The 22,280-nt window shown below is 44.4% G+C and overlaps 1 protein-coding gene across 1 annotated transcript in view; it reads left to right on the forward strand.

Moving 5' to 3' along the window:
* LOC133396948 (ELKS/Rab6-interacting/CAST family member 1-like) overlaps positions 1 to 22,280 on the forward strand; it is a 58,204-nt gene that overhangs the window by 5,112 nt on the left and 30,812 nt on the right. The window contains 15 exon segments of the mRNA XM_061667256.1: positions 655 to 1,162; positions 1,164 to 1,460; positions 2,155 to 2,232; positions 2,459 to 2,614; positions 8,465 to 8,721; positions 8,802 to 8,973; positions 10,227 to 10,301; positions 10,377 to 10,532; positions 10,668 to 10,760; positions 11,872 to 12,039; positions 12,122 to 12,289; positions 14,682 to 14,819; positions 15,529 to 15,669; positions 17,177 to 17,324; positions 18,864 to 19,050. Coding sequence (XP_061523240.1) covers positions 953 to 1,162; positions 1,164 to 1,460; positions 2,155 to 2,232; positions 2,459 to 2,614; positions 8,465 to 8,721; positions 8,802 to 8,973; positions 10,227 to 10,301; positions 10,377 to 10,532; positions 10,668 to 10,760; positions 11,872 to 12,039; positions 12,122 to 12,289; positions 14,682 to 14,819; positions 15,529 to 15,669; positions 17,177 to 17,324; positions 18,864 to 19,050 — 2,444 coding nt within the window. The 5' untranslated portion in view covers positions 655 to 952.

Here is a 22,280-nt window from a genome sequence, read left to right on the forward strand (position 1 = left end):
AAATTTACGGAGAGGCCAACTCATGGGGTGCGCTCAAACGTGAAATGAAACCCATCTATGTGTCGGTCACAACTTACATTATTATCTTTGGAAAGGCACACTCTCTTGTTTTGACGCTCATTAGAAAATGAATCCGTACTTTGTGTTACCAAATGGACATATTAGGCTATGAAGGTGTGGTTTTAGGGCTCCGGCGATTAATCAAATAAATCTAAGAATTACAATTGCCGACAAAAGGGAACGTATCGATGTTAGCTAATTTATTACAGCCTACCATCGCTAGTTGTATTGTAATGCCTCCACATGTGGTCAATGATAGAAACTTTCAATCGCTTTATTGAACAAACGGGAAAAAAACAAACACGGAATAAGCACATTCTCCTGCCGACTCTACACTCTCTTTCTCTGACACTCACGTCACTCACAAGGCTATACCCCACCTTTTAAAGCCTTACAAAATCACAGATACTACAGTAGAACGTGAGGATGGTGACACCAAGTGAACAAAAATAATACTTTCACCTCACATGCACGTTATTCTGTTAGTAATGTAAACTAATGTGCTAAAAATTAGGCTAATTCAAACCAGAACTTTGTAAAAATGTGCATGTTTTGCTCACAAGATCCTCTCTCATTTCTCCTCCTCCTCCATAGGTGACTCAGTGATTGCCGCCTTTGTAGAGTAGCAGGCTGCTTCCGTTCGAAAGGATTATAGTGATCACAGGGGTGTCAGCACTGCACCACGAGGTCAAGAAGAGCTCTAGCAGAAGACAACAAGGAACAGGAATCGGTTTGTTCTGTTTCTCACATTTTTGGGACGTTGCAAGCATCCCCGTGACAAATGTTTTCATCAGGACACAAGTTGTCTCCTTTGATTATTACTTCTTTCCTCTCTGGTGCTCTCACTTAGTCTTTTATTTTGGACACCAAAATCCTCCCAGATTCTCTCATCATGTATGGAAGTTCTCGTTCCGTCTCCAAGCTGGATGTCGTGGGATCCAACGGTAACGGGTCAACGTCAGGGAGCCCCGGACGCTCCCCCCGACTTCCCCGCTCCCCACGTTTGGCGCACCGGCGAAACGGCAGCAGCAGCAGCGGCTCTACCGGCGGCCTCACCGGCTCTGGGAAAACCTTATCCATGGAGAATATCCAGTCGCTAAACTGCCGCTTACGCCACGGGGGGTCCGGTGTATTTTGCCGAAGGGACCGAAGACCCGGTGGGACTCGGGAGCCTGGGCAGTGGGCTGAACCCTTCTCTGCCCAAAAGCACCATGACACTGGGCAGGGCCGGAGTGAGGGTGCCCTACGGGGTGCGGACCGCCTTTGTAGGGAGCAGTCCTAATGTCAACTCTGGAGGAGGGGGCGCTGGTGGGGTCATGTCCAGTGATTCCATCGCGTTCGGCGGGGAGGGGCAAAGTCAGCCTACGCAGGCTTCCACTGTGCCCCACTCCATGAGACAGGTGAGGATTTTCCTCCCCACCTTACGCACTAAAATTCAATCTGTGAGTCACTGAACTTAACATAGGCTTCAGGAAAATCGAATTAAAACCATAAGAAGTGTGCAGTCGGTTTAAATCGAATAGAAGATCAAGCCTCCCACTACCTCTGCAACATTCGTCATCACCTGAAAGCTCAGCTCTTCACTGTAAAGTACACTGAGCGACGCGGCCATATGTGAACTGGAGAATCGCAAACAAATTGCAGTTGGCAACACACGCGCACAGTGCGCACACCTGGCGATTGACCCTTGCACGCATACGAAAAATGCGACCCCTGCCGTTCTTATCGAGATAATGTAGCTGTATTATAATAATACAAAGAGAGGAAACGGGCAAGAAATAAAGGTTGAGGAAAGCAGAAATTTGAGAAACTCTTGGCAATGATCACTCCATTCATTGACTGTATTCGAGCATTTCGTCAACAGAGACGTTCCACACTTTGCTTTTTAGCCACAGGTCCATATGAATTTATAAATATAGTTTATTATTATTTTAAAACGCAATATAATTAATATACTGATGGGGCGGCTTGGTGGCGGCCAGCTGGCTCTCACTTAGTACTTACAACAGTTCTAGTGTAAGGCGCCCCATGCAAACCAATACACTTTCCTCAATTTAATAAGTGCAGTTTATTAAAATGCTGTGCATGTTCTAGGTGCGCGAGGGTGCCATGACAGACCTGCAGAGCCAACTGAGGGAAGTGCTGAGAGAAAACGAGCTTCTGCGCAGAGATGTAAGGCCATTTGCTCACACAGACGTACAACGTCAAAATTTTGAAACCGCGTCTGCATCAAAATTTTATGAATTCTGTCTTCGCCCATGCCACACCTTTTTAAAATTTTTTATAGACATTGTTTTATACATTTGTTCGGTATACCTGCTCGCCAACAAACAACAGGTTGATAACATGGACCTTTTTTTTTTTTTTTTTTTAACTGGATGACAACATTTTATTATAGTTGGATGCGAAGGAGTCCAAATTGAGCTCGTCCATGAACTCCATCAAGACATTCTGGAGTCCGGAGCTGAAGAAAGAGCGTGCGTTGAGGAAGGACGAAGCCACGAAGATGACCGTGTGGAAGGAGCAATACAGGGTGGTGCAGGAGGAAACACAGGTAAGAAATAAAACTTGGAAATGTTTCAGGTAGAATAGGAATAAGCCCTACGAGTCATAATCCAATGTAAAAAAAAACCATGGAGAATAAGGATGAACAGACACCTCCCTGATTTGTCTTGTACAGTCGTCTCGGGTTGGGCTGAGACACAGCTTGCCTGGCAGGAGGTGGGAAAATTGTTCAAGAGAGAACATAGTCGTTGTCACTCACGGCCACACAGTGAGTCATGCACAAGTGTTGTCTGTGCATCTTCATTTGAAAAGAAAATGAACGCTGTGGCACTGTGAAACCAACCCACATACATACACACTGTTCAGTCATCTTGCGCTCCTGAAGCGTTTGCGATTTTTAAAAAAAAAAATGTTCCTTTTCCCACCAGTAATGTGACCTATAACCTGTACAACTGAAGTAAAAAAAAAAACAATATTTTGATACATTAATGGTGGAAAAACTTTGCAAATAATGAACCCCACCACTCCTCCTACTCCTCGTTTAGGAATGTTCACCTCAGCTCCACCCTCGCAAGCTTCCTTCATCCCTCACACCTTCCATCTACATTATTCTCTTGCCTGAAAACCAAAATAGCCTAACAGTCATTCTTCTCCACGGTGACAGGAATGCACAACGAGCAAGCAAGCATACATTTGTACAGTTTAGAACGAAGAAGCTATTAAAAAAAAAAAAAAAAAAAGTGCATTCTTGGGAGCCCCTATAGCGATAAGTCATTCACAGGGTTCAAATGTGCTCTAAACCGGCGAGAGTTTCTGTTTGAGTGTAGACAGCAGGTCTGCGTCCTTGTTTTTACCTTCTCTTTCATGGCCTTCTCTCCATTTGGGCCTGTGGAACAGCCTGGCCATAGAGCTTAAAGAAATAGAATGGGAAAAAAACACCCCAGCGTGACCAAACGCATTCATCTGACCGCAGAGCGTGCGTGCCATTTCAGCCGTTTTTGTCTTTTCGGTCACTTATGCCACACTGCCTTACTGTTACGTGCGTTTGATTATTTTCGCTGTACTCGTTTTATCGCTGCAGGAGGAGGAGGGTAAAAAAAAAAAAAAGGGAAACGCAGGGAAGAAAAAAGAAGCAAGGAATCCTTGGAATGCTGCAATGTTCTGGCTTCCTTCTCTTCATTTAATTATCCTACATTGAGTTCTCTCTGAAGGGGCCTGTCTAACACAGCTCACACTCAAATGGTAGACATCATTTCTCCATGCGCCGGTGGTGAACAAAACAATAACCGCACTGTCCTTCCTTCTCCGTGGGGCTGCTAAACACTACCGGCTGTACTCGGAGCTGTGTGACGTCAGAGCCGGCGTGTGTGTGCCAATGTAGACTAAAGAGAGATACACAGGGCGAAAGAAGGGGTCTCACGCTTCTTGTTTGAGGCTTCTTTTGCATGCTATCTTTTTGTATTCATCTATTTGTGTGTGTGTGGTTGTTTCTGTTCTCGTTTGTTGGAGTGTGTGCCAGCTTGTGTTTCTGTGTCACTCTGTGTTAGTGTGGCTCAGTACAATTGAGCTTGTTGTGTCGTATCAGGCTGTCTGCACATGGATGAGGTTGCATTTGTGCGTGCATCTTGTTTTCAATCGGAATTTGGCAGATATAATTAATAAGTGTTCTTCAAAAACGAGGCTTCAAGCTGTTCATTGCCACTCTCAGCTGGAGGTTACTGTCAAACTAAACATCACGCGAAGAGAATTGCACCTTCCGTATTTAAAACATCCACATAGCCTTCGCTGCCTAAATGCTAATGTACAATGGGAAACTCCATTGGCACATGGGCTAACAATTAGCATCTCGGTGTTGTTACCTTTTAAGCATTGGATATATGAACACAAATGGTGCAGCAACACATGTAACCATATAATAAAACAATATCAAAGGCATATATTCTTCATCCTCTGTAAAGAACGACTAATATTATTGCCGTACTGAGAAGCTGAGTCTCCAGTACAGTATATCTGTATTTCTGTCTTATACTGCCCCCAGGTGGCCAATGTGCGCACAACATAATGAGCGGCACAATGTGCATTGAAGGAGCAAGTGTGACAATAGTTGTTTAATTCTTTTTAATTCTAATTTATTATGTCATTACTGTTTGTTTTTATAACATACTGTATAATATTATAGACTAGAGGGCTAATTGTTGTTTTTTTTCTTTTTTCTTTTTTAGTTTAGTGGAATGGAATGAATGGCATCTGTTCTGCGTTACAACGATGGTCAAGGAACAAATTAAACTTGTATCTCAAGGCACCACTCTATAGATTTTTGACAGATTTTAAGACAAGACAATTAAACAGTCTCGCATTGCTTTGAATAAATGATGGATTAACACGGTTCGGCCCGTCTACATTGTGGGGAAATGTTGCCGAATGCACCGCGGCAGAGACCACTCGGCGTGCTGACTCATTAAAGGCTAACAATCTGCCGCTCAGCACGTAATGTTATTACATTTGGCTTTGAACTGAGTATTTCTAATTTCATTACCGCAAAGCCGGTGTCGAGGCGTTTCGTTCGACAGAATCCGGCAGGGGACGGCCACTGTACATTCAAAATCAAATGTTCTGTGCATCAAAAAAAAATTGCTTTTACCGGTGAAATATACACGAAAAAGTGTAGTGGTAAGGAATGGAAAACAGGTAGGTGAGATGGATGCATGCCAAATAAAAACTGACCTGAGGGGGAAAAAATTAATGCAGTGTTGTGAAATGGGAGAGTGAGAAATGGATGAAGAGGACGACGGCTGATGGAAATGAAGAAATAATTGCCTGACCTAACCAGAGAGAGTGTAAATGTTATGCATTAAAAATGAATACCAGGCATAAGCTGAAAATAGATCATGTTGAGGATGAGTGGTCAACGTTTTCTGTACATTATGTCCTTGGCAAAGGTAGGTAGAGTAGTCACAATTTGGACTCAGGTAAGAGTGCTGTTACTTTAGAATAATATGACTCAAATACGAGTAAAAACACTTTTCACAGCGAGAAACCGAGATGCAATTTGCATTTTGTGCTGTAGTTGGTCGACCTGCCGGTTCCTCAAGTTCCAAGTGGAGTTCTTGTAGGCTGCAATGTCCACATTTTTAGGCAGACACAACTGACAGAGCACGACTGTTCTTTTTCGTAGCCCATCCGTTCATTTTCTTATACTGCTTAGCCTCACTCATGTATAATAATAAATACGTTAGCGTTTCTTCTTCACAAAACTACTCAAAAGTAAAAAAAATATATATGTTGCATTAGCATAGCGCAAGAGTCAGTGTAATCGGATAAACAGTTGTGCGCGAGTTTGAAGGCATTCACGGCGGGATCACGGCTACGGGCGGACCAGGAAAGGACGGCGTGGTGACTCAGCAGTTTAAAAAGTCATTTCTTGAAGGCACGTCTGCCTTTGATGCATGATGCGGACCTCGAAAAAGACAGCGACCATCATCTGTGTGTCATCGCTCACTTTGGCTTGGCCTCTGTGGCCGGCGCTGTTTTCGTCAACCTATGACTCATTATTTCCCCAACGGTGTGTTTTTGTGCGTGTGTGTTCTTTTCCTACTTTTTCACAGCTGACAGCGAGAAGGAAGCCTTTAAAAATGGTCGCAGAACGCTCCTGTCTAACAGATGGTCCTCAAACCCGCATGTTTATTTAGGAAGAATGGAGGGAGCGGGCGAGAGAGGTGAATAGGTGAAGGGATGGGCAGGGGAGAACAGAGCAGATGGAGAGAGGGCAGGGAAGAAGGAACAATCGAGAAAAAAAAAAAGCTACACTTGAGTCTTATTAGACTTCAGCTTTGACGCAGCCTCGCTTTGTTGGCTTTCCACTGGAAAAGACAGATTAGCAGGGTAGAGGCTTTGACTTTTCCTACAGTGACTCCCTCCTCCTCCTTTTCCTCCTCCTCTCACTTTCTCCACTTTCCCCGCGAGGTTGCTGTGTTTGCGTGCCGAGGCCGGCAGTAGCCACGGCTCTCCTTATATGGAGCGACTCTGGACAGGAATGAAGCCGGTTATTTGAAGGCATTCCCACTTTTTTTTTTTTTTTTTCCTCACTGCACATCTCGACATGATGTGAAAGTGCTCATGTTAAATACATGTGACAGCTGGCTTCTCGCCTAATGTTTTTCCTTGCCTGTGAACCCACCGCTGACCCTGATGCTGCATCTCAATGTGACTGATTGGGGTTAACATTGCTCTGGAGGCGCCCTTTGGCTGTTTTGTATTCACTATTTACTTGTTTTGACTCCGATCCATACATATTCTTGTCATCCTGATTTGTTGTGCACACAACAAGGGGAATGCGATACTATTTTCCTTCGCCCGTTTTCTTTAAATGCCGTTTTTTTTTTTGTGTGTTATGTCAACTTTACATCCTCTTAAAGTGTAAGAGTGGGTGATCTTCTCACACCGCTCGCGGCCATTTTGCACACAAAGACACACGCATACACTGATATATGAATGTGTGTCCATATTTGTGTACATATTTGTGTTTGTGAGTAAGGGGCGGGGAGTAAGCGTGACTCAGACAGCGAGCGAGAGATGAGATGGAGGAGTAACAACAGAGAGATGGTTCATGTTAAAGGACAGATGAGCAGTGGGTGCGGGGAACAAGGAGGTGGGTTGGGATAAAGTGTCACATTTTCCGCATCTCTTCTTTTTTCGTCCATGACATGTAGCAAATTACTGCTATTCCCAAATTGTTGTTGTTGTTGTTTTCCACAAATTTTAATCCCACTTGTTGGCATTGCTAAAAAATATAACATTTGGGATTTATTTTTTTAAACAAATGCATACATCATCTTCCTATGCATTAATCCACAAATATGCATCGGATCAGACATGTTGTGGCATAAATATATGTCACTGTTTGTGTTAGTACTGTCATTTTTCTTTTGTGGTGTGGTGCCCTAAACGAGATTTTATATGGCGCCACCCTCCATCCGTGATTTAACGCACTGCGCTGTTCTTGTCTTTGCGCATGTAATCTGCTGTATTGTGTTTAAAGGTGTCCTAATGGATGCCTCAATTATTTTGCTCTCCTGCGTCTCCTTCCCTCTCTCAAGTGGTCTGGCATTTCTCAGCTGCACATTCCAGCTGTGTGTGCCGGTGGGAGATCTGGCACAATCGTGTGGACTGTGTGTGTGCGTTTTTACGATCCAAATCCCTTGCATGAAACCTTCTGAAGTTGGCGCTGCTTTCACGATCCGCATTCGTGCGGGACTGTTTGTTTACCCCAAGCAACTCCAATGTCGTTTTGTATGCTTGATAAGAGCGGTTGTGAGGCCACGTTTGCGTGCCTGCGCCGTTAATTTATGCCGGAATTGTGTGGCACAGGAAGTCTTCTATTTTCCAAGCGCATTTCTACTGATGAACATGAACGTGTGCATGCGCTATTTAACATTAATGGTTCTTTTCATCAATGCTTTTGTTGGTTATTGATCCTAGAAGAACAACTACTGATTCCATGTCATGCATTATTTATTTGTTCAATGCAAAGAAAAATTAAATAAAGAGAGTTACAGTGATAAATTGCACTTACCTTTGATAAAATTTTTCTCAACAAACAACAATCAAATGAACATTTTTGTCGTCATCTTCTTCCATCCTTCCGGTGTGGGCGCCTTGGCCACCTGGGGCCAATATAGTACAGACATACGGATTGTATTGTATTGCGATTCTGTCTGTCCACGTGTGTTACTCCACCATTTGTATTAAATATCCGTTGCTTAAAGGGTTGCTTAATAACACCACGATGCCGATGCTATTCGTTAGCCTGTCTCTGGCTATTTGCATTGTTTGTTAGCTTTCAGCTGAGCAGACTTATACTTCAACATTCTGAATCCACGTCTTCTGTCTTTCCTACCAGCATCTCCAGTGCACCATCCAAGCTTTGCAAGACGAGCTCCGAATCCAGCGTGATCTCAACCAGCTCTTCCAGTCCGATTACGCGGAGAGCGGCCGCCTCGGATCCCAGGCCATCTCCCCGCAGGAAATGACCGAGGAGAACTTCCTGCGTCTCCACGGCGAATACGAGCGGCAGGTCAAGGAGCTCTTCCTCCTGAGGAAGACGGTGGAAGAGATGGAACTGAGGATCGACACTCAGAAGCACACTTTAAATGCAAGGTGGCGTTTTCGTTCGGTTCGTTTGCTTATGAACATATGAACATTTTGTCTGTAAAGTCTTTTTTCCTCTTACGCGGCAGGGACGAGTCCATCAAGAAGCTTCTGGAAATGTTGCAGAGCAAAGGTCTGTCGTCTCGCTCTACCGAGGAGGACCAGGAGCGGACGAGGCGACTGGCCGACGCGGAGATGACCATTCACCAGCTGGAGGGCCTGCTGGAGCAGAAGGACAAAGAGATGCTACTACTCAGAGAGGTGCGTGTGCTTAAAAGCCATTTTAAGGAGGAGGAGAAAGTGTACTCATGCATCCCAGCCAAATGACAATCATCATATTACGGCAGTTTCACATTCATTAATTAAAAAAACAAACACTCAAACGAATAATCATCCACCCGCTCCCTGTTCTTTTCTGTCAACCATCTTGTTTAATGCAACAATCCCCTCTAGTGGCGAACTATTGTTAGTGACTGTGTTATTATAAAAGTCATACAGTCAAAGCTATGTAGTACAGACATTTAGTATATTGATACTATAAATATCCCATTACTCATATTTTCCCATATTTCTACATTTCAGTTGACCATGACCTACATATTATAACTATAAACCTAATTCTGTACATGTATGCATATTGCCCCAAGCCATGGCAGCCTCCATTGCTTTCACGTGTGCGTGTGTGTGTGTGTGTTTGTAATGTTGCTACTTTGCCCCCAAGTGTTTTTTCTCCCAAAGAGAAGCAGTGATGCGGACTTTCTGCCCCCTCTCCTTTTGTGCCCTCCCGCTCTCGTTTTCTTGCCTTTCTTTTCTTTTTTTTGTCCCGCTCATCTTACTTCATTTTGCTTGTGAGATTTGATGTGTTAACAGCTCTAAAATGATCACTTCTGCAATTTATCGGAAAGGAAATCTGCATTTCAACTAGGAACCTCTTGAAGAGAGTGCCTCGTGGTTCAATTCCTCCAAGAGTTTTTGTTTTTGTTTCAAGTCACTTTTGAAGCTTTGTTTGGCTCTTTGATTCGCATTTGAGTTTGGCTATGTGGGATGGCCGGATCGACCCGTGGAGGCTCAAAGCCAGCGCCTCGGCGAGGGGGAAACCTCTCCGCCAGGGCTCCTCCTCGGCCCCCATCACTCCCTCCTTTCCCGCCTCCTCCTCCGTCCCCATCCAGCCTCCCTTCCACGTGTCTCCCCCCTTCCAGCCTTCTCGCTCTTTTCCCGTGTGTCACCCCCACCTCCGTTCCTCTCCCTCTTTCCCTGCTCCTTCTCCACCTTCTCGTCGCCACTATCCCGTCATCTTCACCTCCTCCTGCCCTCCTCCTCCTCCACACCATCTCCAACTCCAGCACTCGCCATCCTGCCCTGACCCTGTGACGCGAGCCACAGCCTCCACCCGTCCCTCCCGTCAGCCCTTCCCCTCGGTCGTCGTCCCCCGACCTTCTCCCCCTTCGCCCCGTCCCTCCCTCTGCCCCCGTTCGCCATCGTCCACCGACACTAGCGCTGTTTTTGTCCCTCAGGAGCTGCACAGGAGGTACGAAGCAGCTCCTGAATCCACCAAGACCAAGGCCCTGCAGACGGTGATCGAAATGAAGGTAAAAGCGCAAACAAGAGAAAGGCCCGCTCCCCATTTTGTCGCCGCGCTCTCAACACGTTCATTTTCCCGCCAGGACGCCAAGATCAGCTCGCTGGAGCGCGGCACGAGGGAGCTGGAGGAGGAGGTGAACATGCTCAAGTCCAACGGAGCCCTGAGCAGCGAGGAGCGAGAGGAGGAGATCAAGCAGATGGAGGTGTACCGATCCCACTCCAAGTTTATGAAGAATAAGGTGACTCATATCAATAACCTCTTATTCCTTCAACAAACGGTCGAGATATGTGCAGTGATGTAGGGCAGGAAGTCGCTTCCTTTCATGCGCCATGTGTCTCGCGGTGCCACACTATACTTTCCTCCCCTTCGCCAGGTTGATCAGCTGAAGGAAGAGTTAGGTCACAGCCAATCAGAGAAGGAGGAGCTAAGGGAACGGGCCAATGAGCTGCACCGCGAGGCGTCCGCAGTAAGAGCGTCTCCAACTTTTGGCTGCCGTTCTGCCACTCGCCGGCTCCTGTTCGCTTTGCCTCCCGCGCTGTGCTTTTTGCTGCTCCTGTCGTAGATTCCCAGTCGTCTGACTGATGTGTCAAACTCGAACCTGCCCATTTCTTTCTGTGCATGACATTTCTCTCTAGCTTAGTTAGGTTTGTCGGTAGGTTTACTAATACAACAGATGATATTTTTGTGTGCTTTAACCCGCACATTTCCACACTATAAAACTCTGTATTTGAGTGCACAAGATATATTTAAAAATGGCATTGCTATTTGTCTATGCTGATAGGCTGTTAAGTCCTGTGGGTTAAATTTGAACTACAACTTTGAATATTTTACTACCTAATTCACTGTAATCAGGTATATGTACAATTAACTTCTACATTCAGCAAAACAGGTCGAAGCACTTCCTCCTCGCTCGGGTGAATGGCGAACGGGACCGTGACAAAGCGTCCGGCTGCAATCAGTCATTTTTTTAACACAAGATGTCACCACAAAGCCACCGAAGATGACAGTATCCAATGTTTTTGGCATCCTTCGTGTTTACATATATCACATTTATATAAATAAAAGATATACATACATGTATTTAGCTTTTGTCCGAAGAACGTTTTTGCAAGTTTCTACAATTTCCTGCCGTATTTCACCAAGGCCGTTTTCTCACAAAAGGAGTTGGACACATTAGACAATTCCAGTGGTCAACAATTAGGTTGAAGTTCGGAGCAGAGGTTTGTCAGCAACAAAAAAAAGTGGCCAAATAATTCTGAAAAGTGGCAAATTTACTAATCACACAAGTAGATGCAAAATGTACTGCACTGTCTCAAATTTTAGGGGCAAAATATGCCCCCTCTCCTTTTGTGCCCTCCTGCAATCTGGAGCCCTGCAAATGATTATTTTGTCATGTTAATATTACCACGAAACAAAACCACATTGTTAGACCCAATAGATCAAATGTATATTACATGTGCCTTTAAAAACATTTCGAAACGGTTCCCACTCTTGTTTTGTGAACGACGTATCACCCATGTCGGTCAAAGATCAAAATATTTATCCTTCTTTCATTTTCCTTTTTTTTTTTTCTACAGATGGATCAGGTCAAGCAGGAGCTGAATCGTAAGGACAGCGAACTGCTGGCTCTCCGCACCAAACTGGACACTCTGCACAACCAGTTTTCTGACAGCAAGCAACACGTGGATGTCCTCAAGGAGTCGCTCACCGCCAAGGAGCAAAGGGCTGCCATATTACAGACTGAGGCACAGTAGATGTCCAATGGGAAAAAAAAGTACATCATGTCAATTAAATGATTATGTGACCTCCTCAATGTGATGTGCGCAGGTGGACGCCCTGCGCATTCGCCTGGAGGAGAAAGAGTCCCTCCTGTCCAAAAAGAGTCAGCAGATATCGGAGATCTCGGACGAGAAGAGCACGCAGCACGGAGAAATTAGCGACCTCAAGGACATGCTGGACGTCAAGGAGCGCAAAGTCGTTGTGCTTCAGAAGAAGGTAAAGTGTCCACCATGTGCAATATTGGCATTAAAAAAGAGGTGGGAAAACATGATTGCTTAAAGGCATAACCTGTTAATCATTTGCGATTGTATGGGGAATTTGCACCCCCTTGTGGAGCCATCCTCTGTAGGGCAAGATTCATGTGCAGCAGAGTGAATGTGAATCCCAGTGCTGACACTTGGTCTAATAATGCTGACACTTCAATACATACATAACAACCATCACTTTCATTGCCAAAAGAGTGCGTACTAACAGGGTGCTCACTAAACAATAAACTAAACTCACTCACAGTGTAGACAAAATGATAGCACAACACTAACCAAGTAAATACTACGTCTACTCCAGGGAAACAACAACTACATTAACAATGCAACTATGTACACATTTACTGTTTCATCGTTAATGTTAGTTGTTCTTGCTGCTTGTAGAACACTAGTTTTTTGTGCATCATTTCAAAACATGCTGGATTTAATTCGGTCGTAATTTTAAACCACAAACATTAGATGGCGCTGTGATACAAGGTAGGGGAAAAGCTGCAAAACTCCCAGGATCACAAGATGAAAAGTGCTATTTTACAAGAAAAAAGCTGTCTTACTAAATAGTTGGTGAGCCACATATGTACAGAGAAGCAATATATGTCCATTTAAAAAAATGAATGGCACGTGCAACATCATTCATTTAGTAGTGTATTGGCCATGTGCATTCTTTGAAAGTCTGTCATAAACAGATGGAGTTCACAAAGGACATAATTACCAATCAAGCTGACAGCTCAGAAGCAAGACAGCGGGGAGGAGCGCGAGCACGAGGGTGTGTTTGAAATGAAGATGAATACTAATGAGCTGCTCCTGTTCAATAAAAGATGACCTCTGTGCTCTTCAAATAGAATACAGTCAACTGTCTGTGTGGGCGAGAGTGACGCGTACTGATGCTCCCACCTGGATGGCGTCTTTTGCTGCCTGCTTTAGCGATTTGTGTACACTAAAATACTTTCATGCGCTGATTATTGCCGTATATTTGCAGCGAAGGAAAAATCGGGTACCACGTCAACAATTTTGTGTGTATCTGTGTGTTACCCATCCAGCACTTGTCAGTTTCAAGAAGTGCAGGAGGGATCAAAGACTTGCGGCTTTTCGATGTCAAGCATGTGTGTGTGTGTGTGTGTGTGTGTGTGTGTGTGTGTGTGTGTGTGTGTGTGTGTGTGTGTGTGTGTGTGTGTGTGTGTGTGCGAGGAGAGCGAGCTGTCAGTCAAGCTGTCAAGTGAACAGTTGATTAATGAGGTGCCGGAGATGTTTTACTGCACGCACACACAATGCACACCATGTACGTGGGAGTTTTTCTTTCCCCCCCCCCTCTAACTTCATGACATCAATTTTCACGTCTCGAAAAGACCATAAAGAAACAGAAAATAAGAGGGGATCTGGTTTTATTTCACTTTTCACCACTACTTTACATCCACATATTTCCCCATCTTCTTCCATTAAATTCATCTTTTTTTTTTTTTTTCTTTCTTGACTTGCTCAACCTTTTGTTTCATAATTTATTTATTTTTCATGACAACCGCACTAAAGCACATATCTTCCTTTATTAGGCATGGTGTACATTTACAGTTCTTCGGTTGTTGTTGTTGTTTTTTTCTTTTTTTGTTGCTGGATTTGTCTTTTCACAGACGATTAATCCGTTCCCAGATGAGTTTTCGAGGGAACAGTTGGGAGAGGGATCGAAGGGATGGTGGGATATAGAAAGCGATGAAGATGGTATTTAAATGTTGTGTACACTTTATGGACAAAAGTGTTTAGACAAACCTCTTAAATAGGGGTTAAACGAACTAACTTTTTTTGTAGTCGATTATAAAAGTTGAGTCGAAGCTGATTAATATTATAATATTACTAATTAATATTTTTTCAGCACAGGGGTCCCCGACCTTTTTTGTGCCACGGACCGGCGCAGAAACAAATAAAGATGCCCACAGCACATGATTAGCGATTAGTCGATTTCAAGCTGTACACATCAGCGCGGTTTAAAGTTAAATATGGGTCAACCCCTAACTTTTAATCTATTCATATATTATTGACCCCTTAGTTGGGCCCGAAAAGACATTTTGGGCAATTATATGTTACCAACTTTATGGGAACAGTTTGGGAAGGCCCCAAGTCCATAAACGCATGCTTGGATCAATTAGGGGTGTGAGAACTTCAGTCGTCAAACACCTTTGGGACACAGACCGCAAGTTAAAAAAAAACAATGCTATATTTTCTTCCATTTTCACTTCCCATATGCGCAATGGCCATTTTGCCAATACTTTTGTCCACAGCACGTCTTACGCAGCGTTTTTTAAAGCGTTCCCCCGCATAGCAAATCTGAATTATGTACGTTATTCTTCTCCATGCAGATCGAGAACCTCCAGGATCAGTTGAATGACAAGGACAAGCAGCTGAGCGGCCTCAAAGGCAGAGTCAAGTCCTTACAGACCGACACCTCCAACACCGACACGGCTCTGGGAACGCTGGAGGAGGCTCTGTCTGAGAAGGTACGCGACACCGGTCATCTCCGGACGTCGAACCGTCCGACCACCCGCACCGGGGGACTACGAGAAGCGAAGCAATAATCACATGGGTCCTTATTAAATCATTCACGGTATGTGTTCAGAAAAGAATAGATACGTACACAGAAGCACAAGTCAATAATGCCAAGCAAAAAGTCCCTTTTGTTCAGGTACAACACACAGCTTGAGACTACTCACACCAGCAGCGCATGTTTTGGGACTGTTAGGACACACATATACAGGAAGCACGCCTATTAATTGTTTAGTCACTAATATTCAGGCCTCTGTGTGTATTGGCAGGCAGAGGTGACAGTCATTTCCTACTTTCCCAAGCTTCCCCCCACCCCCATTTTTATTGCATTGGAAGTCTTGCTTTCTTTTTCATTCAATCTTCCCCCTTATGTCACGCAGACACTACGTGCTTGTTGTGTCTTTATTTTGAACTCCAGTTCACTCTCTTGGACAGGGTCTATAGTCATTTAGATGATATAAAATGCGGTGCCAGAACGTATTATGTGTCTAAAATCACGCTTGGCTGTTTATCATACCGGAGCCGCCATGCATATAAAGTTTAATGAAACTGTTATGAGTGTGGAAATTCAATCTGGATTCAAGGTGGATGATTTTTTTTTTTGTGCATTTCGTTGTTTCCATCTGTCATTCTTCCCCCTCACCCTCCCCTCCCTCTGTCCAGGAACGCATCATTGAGCGATTGAAAGAGCAGCGGGAGAAAGAGGAAAGGGAAAAGGGAGATGAGGTGGAGTCCACCAAGAAGGAGCTGAAGGAGCTGCGGGAGAAAGTTTCCCAGATGCAGGCTGACCTTGCAGACCGTGAGGTACAGATACACACATGCATAAACACACACACACATAAACACATTCATCAATATCTGTGCTGTGATGCTGCGAGCCAGACACACACACACACACACACACACACACACACATTCTATACCCTCTCCTTCCCTGTCAAGGAGCACCTGACTGATCTATCTCCGTAGAACAGATGCCCTATCCTGCCAAGGTCCTTGTGTTGAAGGGCCGCAATGATAAAACAGTCACGTCCCCTTGACAACGTAATATAAGACCCGCAGCCGGTGGAAAACACACCTTCTTCTGACCTTTATGCAAAGCGCAAATCTGTGGGGGAAAAGAAGGCGTGACGGGGAGTGACCAGGCAATTTCCTGCACTCCTAATGAAGCTACCACTCACCGCTAATGTCTGCGTCAACCACACAAGTTCAATGTAAGGAAACGCACTTAACGAGAGCACCTCGGCCAAGGCTTGAGTATTTGTCACTCGGGAAATTGATCTACTCTAGGTGCCATCCAGATCCAGAAATATACAGTAGTAAGATTGTCCCAATGGGAGAATTCTTACAGGAATAGCTGTAACGCAAACAAACGCGTTCTGCGATGTGTACCGCGCTTTAAACCACCTGTCAAAAGACGTGTTGACTAGTTATAATCAAAACCTTCTTTTAAAAGTGGAACTCCACCCAAACACTACACTAAAATGCACACGTTATTGTTATAAAAATAAAAGTGGGGGGATAATTTCACCTTCTCTGGCTCGTACTACAGTTTGTGGTTACTTTTAGTATGTTGTGGGCTCATAAAAGCTGTTTATGTATAGTTGTATAATTTCCAGATATACACTGGAGAAAATGAGCATTCCGAAATGCCCGTGTGGGGTTTTCCCGACAACAGCAACATATACACACGCATACCTAAATACTGTATAATGAGAGTAAAGCAGCAAGTATTCTCTGACCAAACGCGATCATCTGCAGTCTGGGTTTTAGTGGAGTCGGTCGAGTGTAAAATTATACGTCTTGGTGCCTCCCTCTCCTGTGCGCGGGATGCGTCGCTATCATGGCTACAAAGAGCGAAAAGGAGATGGACTTCACGCATGGAAAGAACGAGTGGGAAGAATGAAGTAGGAGGGGGGGTGGGGGGGGAGGAGAGTCAGATCATGGGAAAAGAAGTTTTGAAGAGCAGCGTGATGATGAGTCACACTCTTGACATGGGAAGGAATACCTCAAAGGATAAAAATACCAGTTTATTTTGATTGGGGTTTTGATTTTCCCCACAATTATGACTAAGATGCAGGACCAGGTTATTGTGGAAAGGAAGCGTTTTTGAAAAAGAGGTCAAGGCAAAGAGGTTGAAAGGTTAATATGTTTTACAATGGAATTATAATTCTAAACTGCACAAATCTCCATTTCCCCTTCTGAAAGTGAATGATGGATCATCTGTAGCTGTTATAATTTGAGGCAAGTTGTAATTATCTGGAATTATTTGGTCATTTCCTTCCTTTTGCTTCCCCCTTTCCCTTGTCAGGCGTCGGTTTTGGACCTGAAAGAGAAGGCCTCCTCTCTGGCCTCCTCGGCTCTGAAGAAAGACAACCGGCTGAAGAGCCTGGAGATCGGTCTGGAGCAAAAGAAGGAGGCGTGCATCAAGCTGGAGAACCAGCTGAAGAAGGTCCGTGGTCAAATGGACATGTGTGTGCATGGGTTGTACTGTATGGCATCTCTGGTATTTCTCCCATCCAACTTTGTCTTTTTGCGTTAGTGAGGATATAAGGCAGACTCCCAACTTGTGTGTGTGTGTGTGTGTGTGTGTGTGTTGGTTTTGATAGACACTGCGCGTATGTCTTTGTGTGTTGTGTTTTTTCTCTCCTTTTTTGTTTGTCTTCTCTTGCACACACATCTGCCCATTATACTGTCAGACTCCCAAACATTTACTCTCCACATAAAGACCTGTAAAAGCGCTTGCATGCTTCCAAAACTAATAGGGTTTATAATTTGCGGGCAGACACACACATACACACGCACATGCATATACATACACAAATGTGTCCCAAGAGCAACATTTGCTTCTGGGTAACACTCACAGCTGTTATAACTTCTGGTTCTAACTTGTGGTTATTGTTTTTTTTTTTTTGGAGGGGGTCTTCTCTTTGGCAAAGAAGAGGTGCGGAAAGACAATGCAGCTACTGTGGTTTATAGGCAAACATATCTTAGAAATCGAACCTTCCAACTCAGTGAAGTGCTAAATACAATTCAAGACCCTGTAAAGTGAATTTAGAGATTTGTTTCTAATACATTATACGTGTTTGAAGATAATTGCTGAAAATATGCAAAGATTGAGAGCTATAGCATTATCAGTTTTCCTGAAATGCTCCTCATGCTCTGGCATGAGTCGCCCCTCCCCCCACTCTTTGAGAACGCATCAGCAGTTATTTGGCACAATTATGTTGTGCAGTTAGCTAGCTAGCTATACCTACACCCCGAAAATGCATCTTCCCGGCTGCTTTAGAGCGCCTCGTTGTCTGCCGTGTGTGTGCGCACTTCACAAAGAGAAATATGGAAGAACAAGGATGGGGAATTTTGATTTTTAAGTCCGACTTGACAGCCAGCGTGTGGATGGGGGCTTCGGGCTGGCGTGGCTGCTTTTCGAACACCTCGATGTTTCGAACACCCCCCCACGATGACCTGGTAGGACATAATACAGTGCAACCAGAGGCTTTAAATGGACATATTTTTACGGCTCAAAAATGTAGTTGTATACAAGCATAAGAATTATGCTGGATGAAAAGTAAAGGTCAAAGCAAAACTATTTTATTTTGATTGGCAGATGACAATTTTTGCAAGATTTTGACACCGCGTTTTATATATACAGCGATGTATTTGTTTTTTTAAATCATTCACATTTGATAGGGTTGTTGTAAGCATTGGATTTCTTTTTAGAAAAAATAAATATTCCTGGAGGATCTTTTGTTGTCCGTAATAGTGTGAAGAATCTTAATTGAATGTTATTCAGTTAGGACAATGCATCATTTTCATATTCCCAAGTGCTAGCAATTGTTTTTTCTGCCTCGTTAAACCTGTATACAAGTCGCCCTCAACACAAATGTTGTTCTTGGCTCATTCCCTTCTGTTTGAACTCATTGAACTTATTTTTTTCCACAGTTGCTGCTCAGCTCGCCGTTTATTTTCTATAATTATTTTCGGTCGCAGGCTCAGAGCGCGGCGGCGGAGTCCGCAGGCCAGCGCCGAACTCTCGGAACGCATCACGGACCTGGAGCAGGAAGTGAGCCGTCACAAAGAGGACGCTGGCAAGGCTCAGGCCGAGGCGGAGCGGCTCCTCGAGATCCTCAGGGAGATGGAGAACGAGAAGAACGACAAGGAGAAAAAGATCCACGAGCTGGAGAGGTGAGCGATGGAGGGCGCAAAGTAAGAAGACAAATCACCACTTCAAAGAAATATAGGGAAATAAAATAGGCTTCACAAAGTCTCCCTGCAACTCAGTCAATCAAATTCCAGTCTTTTCTGGTTTAAATCATCATTTAATGTAAGAATAGACCCCAGTTTGTTTTCCATTTTCCTTTAGTTTCTGGCTATGCACTGCTGAATTCAATAACAACCTTCCTTATTCTGCTAATTCATTCAATTATGCTTCTTCTCACCTTCTGCTCCTCTTTCTTCCCCTATTCATTTTTGGCTTTATTGCATCTGTCATCGCCCGTCTCCTCCTATTTGAACCCCCAAACTTCATTCACGTGTTGCCGCATATTGTGCATTTGTGTGTGCGGCCATCACACACGCCAGGAAGCCCTCTGCCTCTCATCTGTGGCATTCTCAGCAGCCGCCAAAACAGGCCCCTCCCCCGTCTGCCACACAGCAGCCAATGGGGGGGCTGGTGTGGGAATACCTGGGCACGTGAGTGGCTGGAAGCCCTGTCAATCAATCGAAAAGTTGCACGAGACAAAAAACCACAACTCACTTTGCCTGTCAAAGGTCGGGATATGCCAGCGTCCCCTCCCGTGTGGAAAAAGTTGACTCCCATCCTTCCTGCCTGGGCAACAACATTAATTAGATGCATCATCCATTTGAAATAATATGAATGAAAGAAGGAAGACGAACGGCCGCATTCTTTCCACATGGGACGCAGCTGAATTCACTAATGATCTCCGTTAGAGTTGCAGCGTCGCACACTAGTCCGCCACGTTTCTCCAATTCTAAATATTGTGAGTGTTCTCCCGAGGAGAAACGTTATCGCGACACGCGTGAGCCGTCAGCACGAGTTGTGAAGTGCGGCCTGGCAGCCTCGTTTGCTCCCGAACGTCTCTGCTGTGTGGCCTGCCACCCTTTGTTCTCTCCCGCCACTGATGCAACTCTTTCATTTACTGTGTCTACTTTCACACTTCTAAGCTCGGGATGCTTGACTTGCACAACTACTAACTACCAACTACTTTTTTTTTTTTTTTTTTCTTAACAATTACAGGAATGATTTCTAACATCTGTGTAACTTTGTTTGTGTCCACCTTTTTAACTGTACCCGCTGAGCTTTCGCGATTGTACTTGGTGTGTCTTTGTTTTTGTATAACACCGACAGCCTCTTTTAAAACGGCTTCAAAAACATCGCACAGAAATAGAAAAAGTGTTTATTCAGAGGCCAGACGTCTTTTTCATCATCTCAGTACTTACTTACTCGTTAGGTCCCAGTGCAACCTTTCCTCTCTTTCCATGTCTTTTTGAGGGCAGTAAAACTAATGACTGTTAATGATTCCAGGGACATTCGTTTCAAAGTGTCTACACTAAAAAACAAAAAAAACAAAAACACTGCTATTTCTAATTTAGCAGTCGCCGACGTCCAATTAGTAGGGGTTTAGCTGTTGTATGTTTGATGATTTATTTCGTCAGAGCGTGGTCGCAGACGCAAACTGGGATGGCGCTCGCTCGGTGGAACGCAGAGCTCCGCCAACGCCGGGCGGTCCTAACTTGAATCGGCAACGAATTGCGCGGATTCGCCATCAAGAAATGTCGGAAAATGTTGGAAAAGGAAGGCTTTATGAAAGGCCAATTCCTACTGTACAGCGTGTTTCAATCTCAAGCAGGGCGAGCAGGAAATCTCTTAATGCGAGATGAAACGTTTCCTGCTCCCGATCGTAACAGATGACCTTCCGACATCAGTTGTTTTCATACTGACGTAGAGGATAAAACGTCACCCAGGTGGAACCTTTCCCCTGTATGCTCTATGACTTAGCAGCGTGATCGCCGATGATGAAAAGCTCGCACGCGGCTTCAACAAGGCCAGCAATTGTCAACCTTCCTACATGTGTAAATGCAGCGGTATAATGTGGTGCAGGGCTATTTATTTCAGTAACTAGGATGGTAATTGGAGCAGACTGAGTGACTTCACACTGGGGGGAAATGGAGCTGAAAAATCTGCCGTGATGGCCAAAATAAAGGATTTGGACAGCGGAGTGGAAAACAAAAGAGAGGCAGCGACAACGGAGAGGAAGGAAAGAAGTGCAATATGGAGAGCAGAGTATGGAGAAGTTGAAAGGATAGGGAAAAAAATAAAGGGAGAACATTTTGAGAGGTTTCTAATGAACAAATTGTGTCAGCGAGGTTCAAGTGGAGGCACCCTTGACACTGAGCAAGTCAAAACACACAATGAGCTCTCTTACTAATGTGTAATTTCGCACAATTCCACAAAGTTGTTAGGGATACCGGAACTATCGAAGAAGAACTAATGCGTTGTGAAGACACTCCCAGCGTACGGTGTGCTTTTAGGGGTTTGTGAGTGCCCTTTCCTTGCACCTGTTCGACAAATGTTTGAAGGTCGAGTGAGGTGAGCAGACCCCCAATACTGCACTCCAAAGTTTGTCCGTCTGCGTGCTTCGCCGCTCGTCTGCTCATGCCTTCCTTCCTGCCTGCAGAATGTCTGTGCACCTGTCTCACTGTCACTTCGCTCATATCTGTCGTTCTACTTTTCTGATCTAACCGAGTGCTCACTTCCTGTTTCAACTTTCTCCCCTCTCTCGCTTTCTTCTCATCTATGACGCTGCCCCTGCCAAGTCTTGCCTCGAGGTGAGTATACGGCATGCCTTCTCCCCCCTCCCCACCTCTCTCTCATCGTCGTACCTCTTGTCCTCGCTCTTGTCATCAACTCCGCTTTTTAATCATTCCCATCATTTTTCGCTGTCTTGGCGAGGCTTTCGGCTTTGACGGCTTCTCGCTTTGTCTGTTTCATCGCTGTCTCCCTCGAGGAGGAAACTCCCATACCGTTATGCCATCCTGCTCATGCTAAAACTTTAATAGTTGATGACCATTAACGTGGATGCATAATTGCCTCCATGGAAGGACACTGCTTCATCAATTTTCACCCAACTTTGATGGGCCAATTAAGAACCTGTGGATTGTTGTTTTAAGTGTGGATACAGGATATTTGCATTTGTCCTTAATTTGTCAAAAATAATACATGAGTCAAATTGTTGAGTGGTTCTCAAACTTTTTACACCTAGGACTACAAAAAATACTTGGCTCTCCAACATGAATCATCAAAAATAAGACAAAGGATTTAATCTTAAAAAGTTCATTTTTCATAGTATTTTTGTAAACCACTGTAATGGAAGTTAGAAACTACTGAGGTACAT

Source organism: Phycodurus eques, chromosome 22, assembly GCF_024500275.1.
Source record: "Phycodurus eques isolate BA_2022a chromosome 22, UOR_Pequ_1.1, whole genome shotgun sequence".
Lineage (NCBI taxonomy): Eukaryota > Metazoa > Chordata > Actinopteri > Syngnathiformes > Syngnathidae > Phycodurus > Phycodurus eques.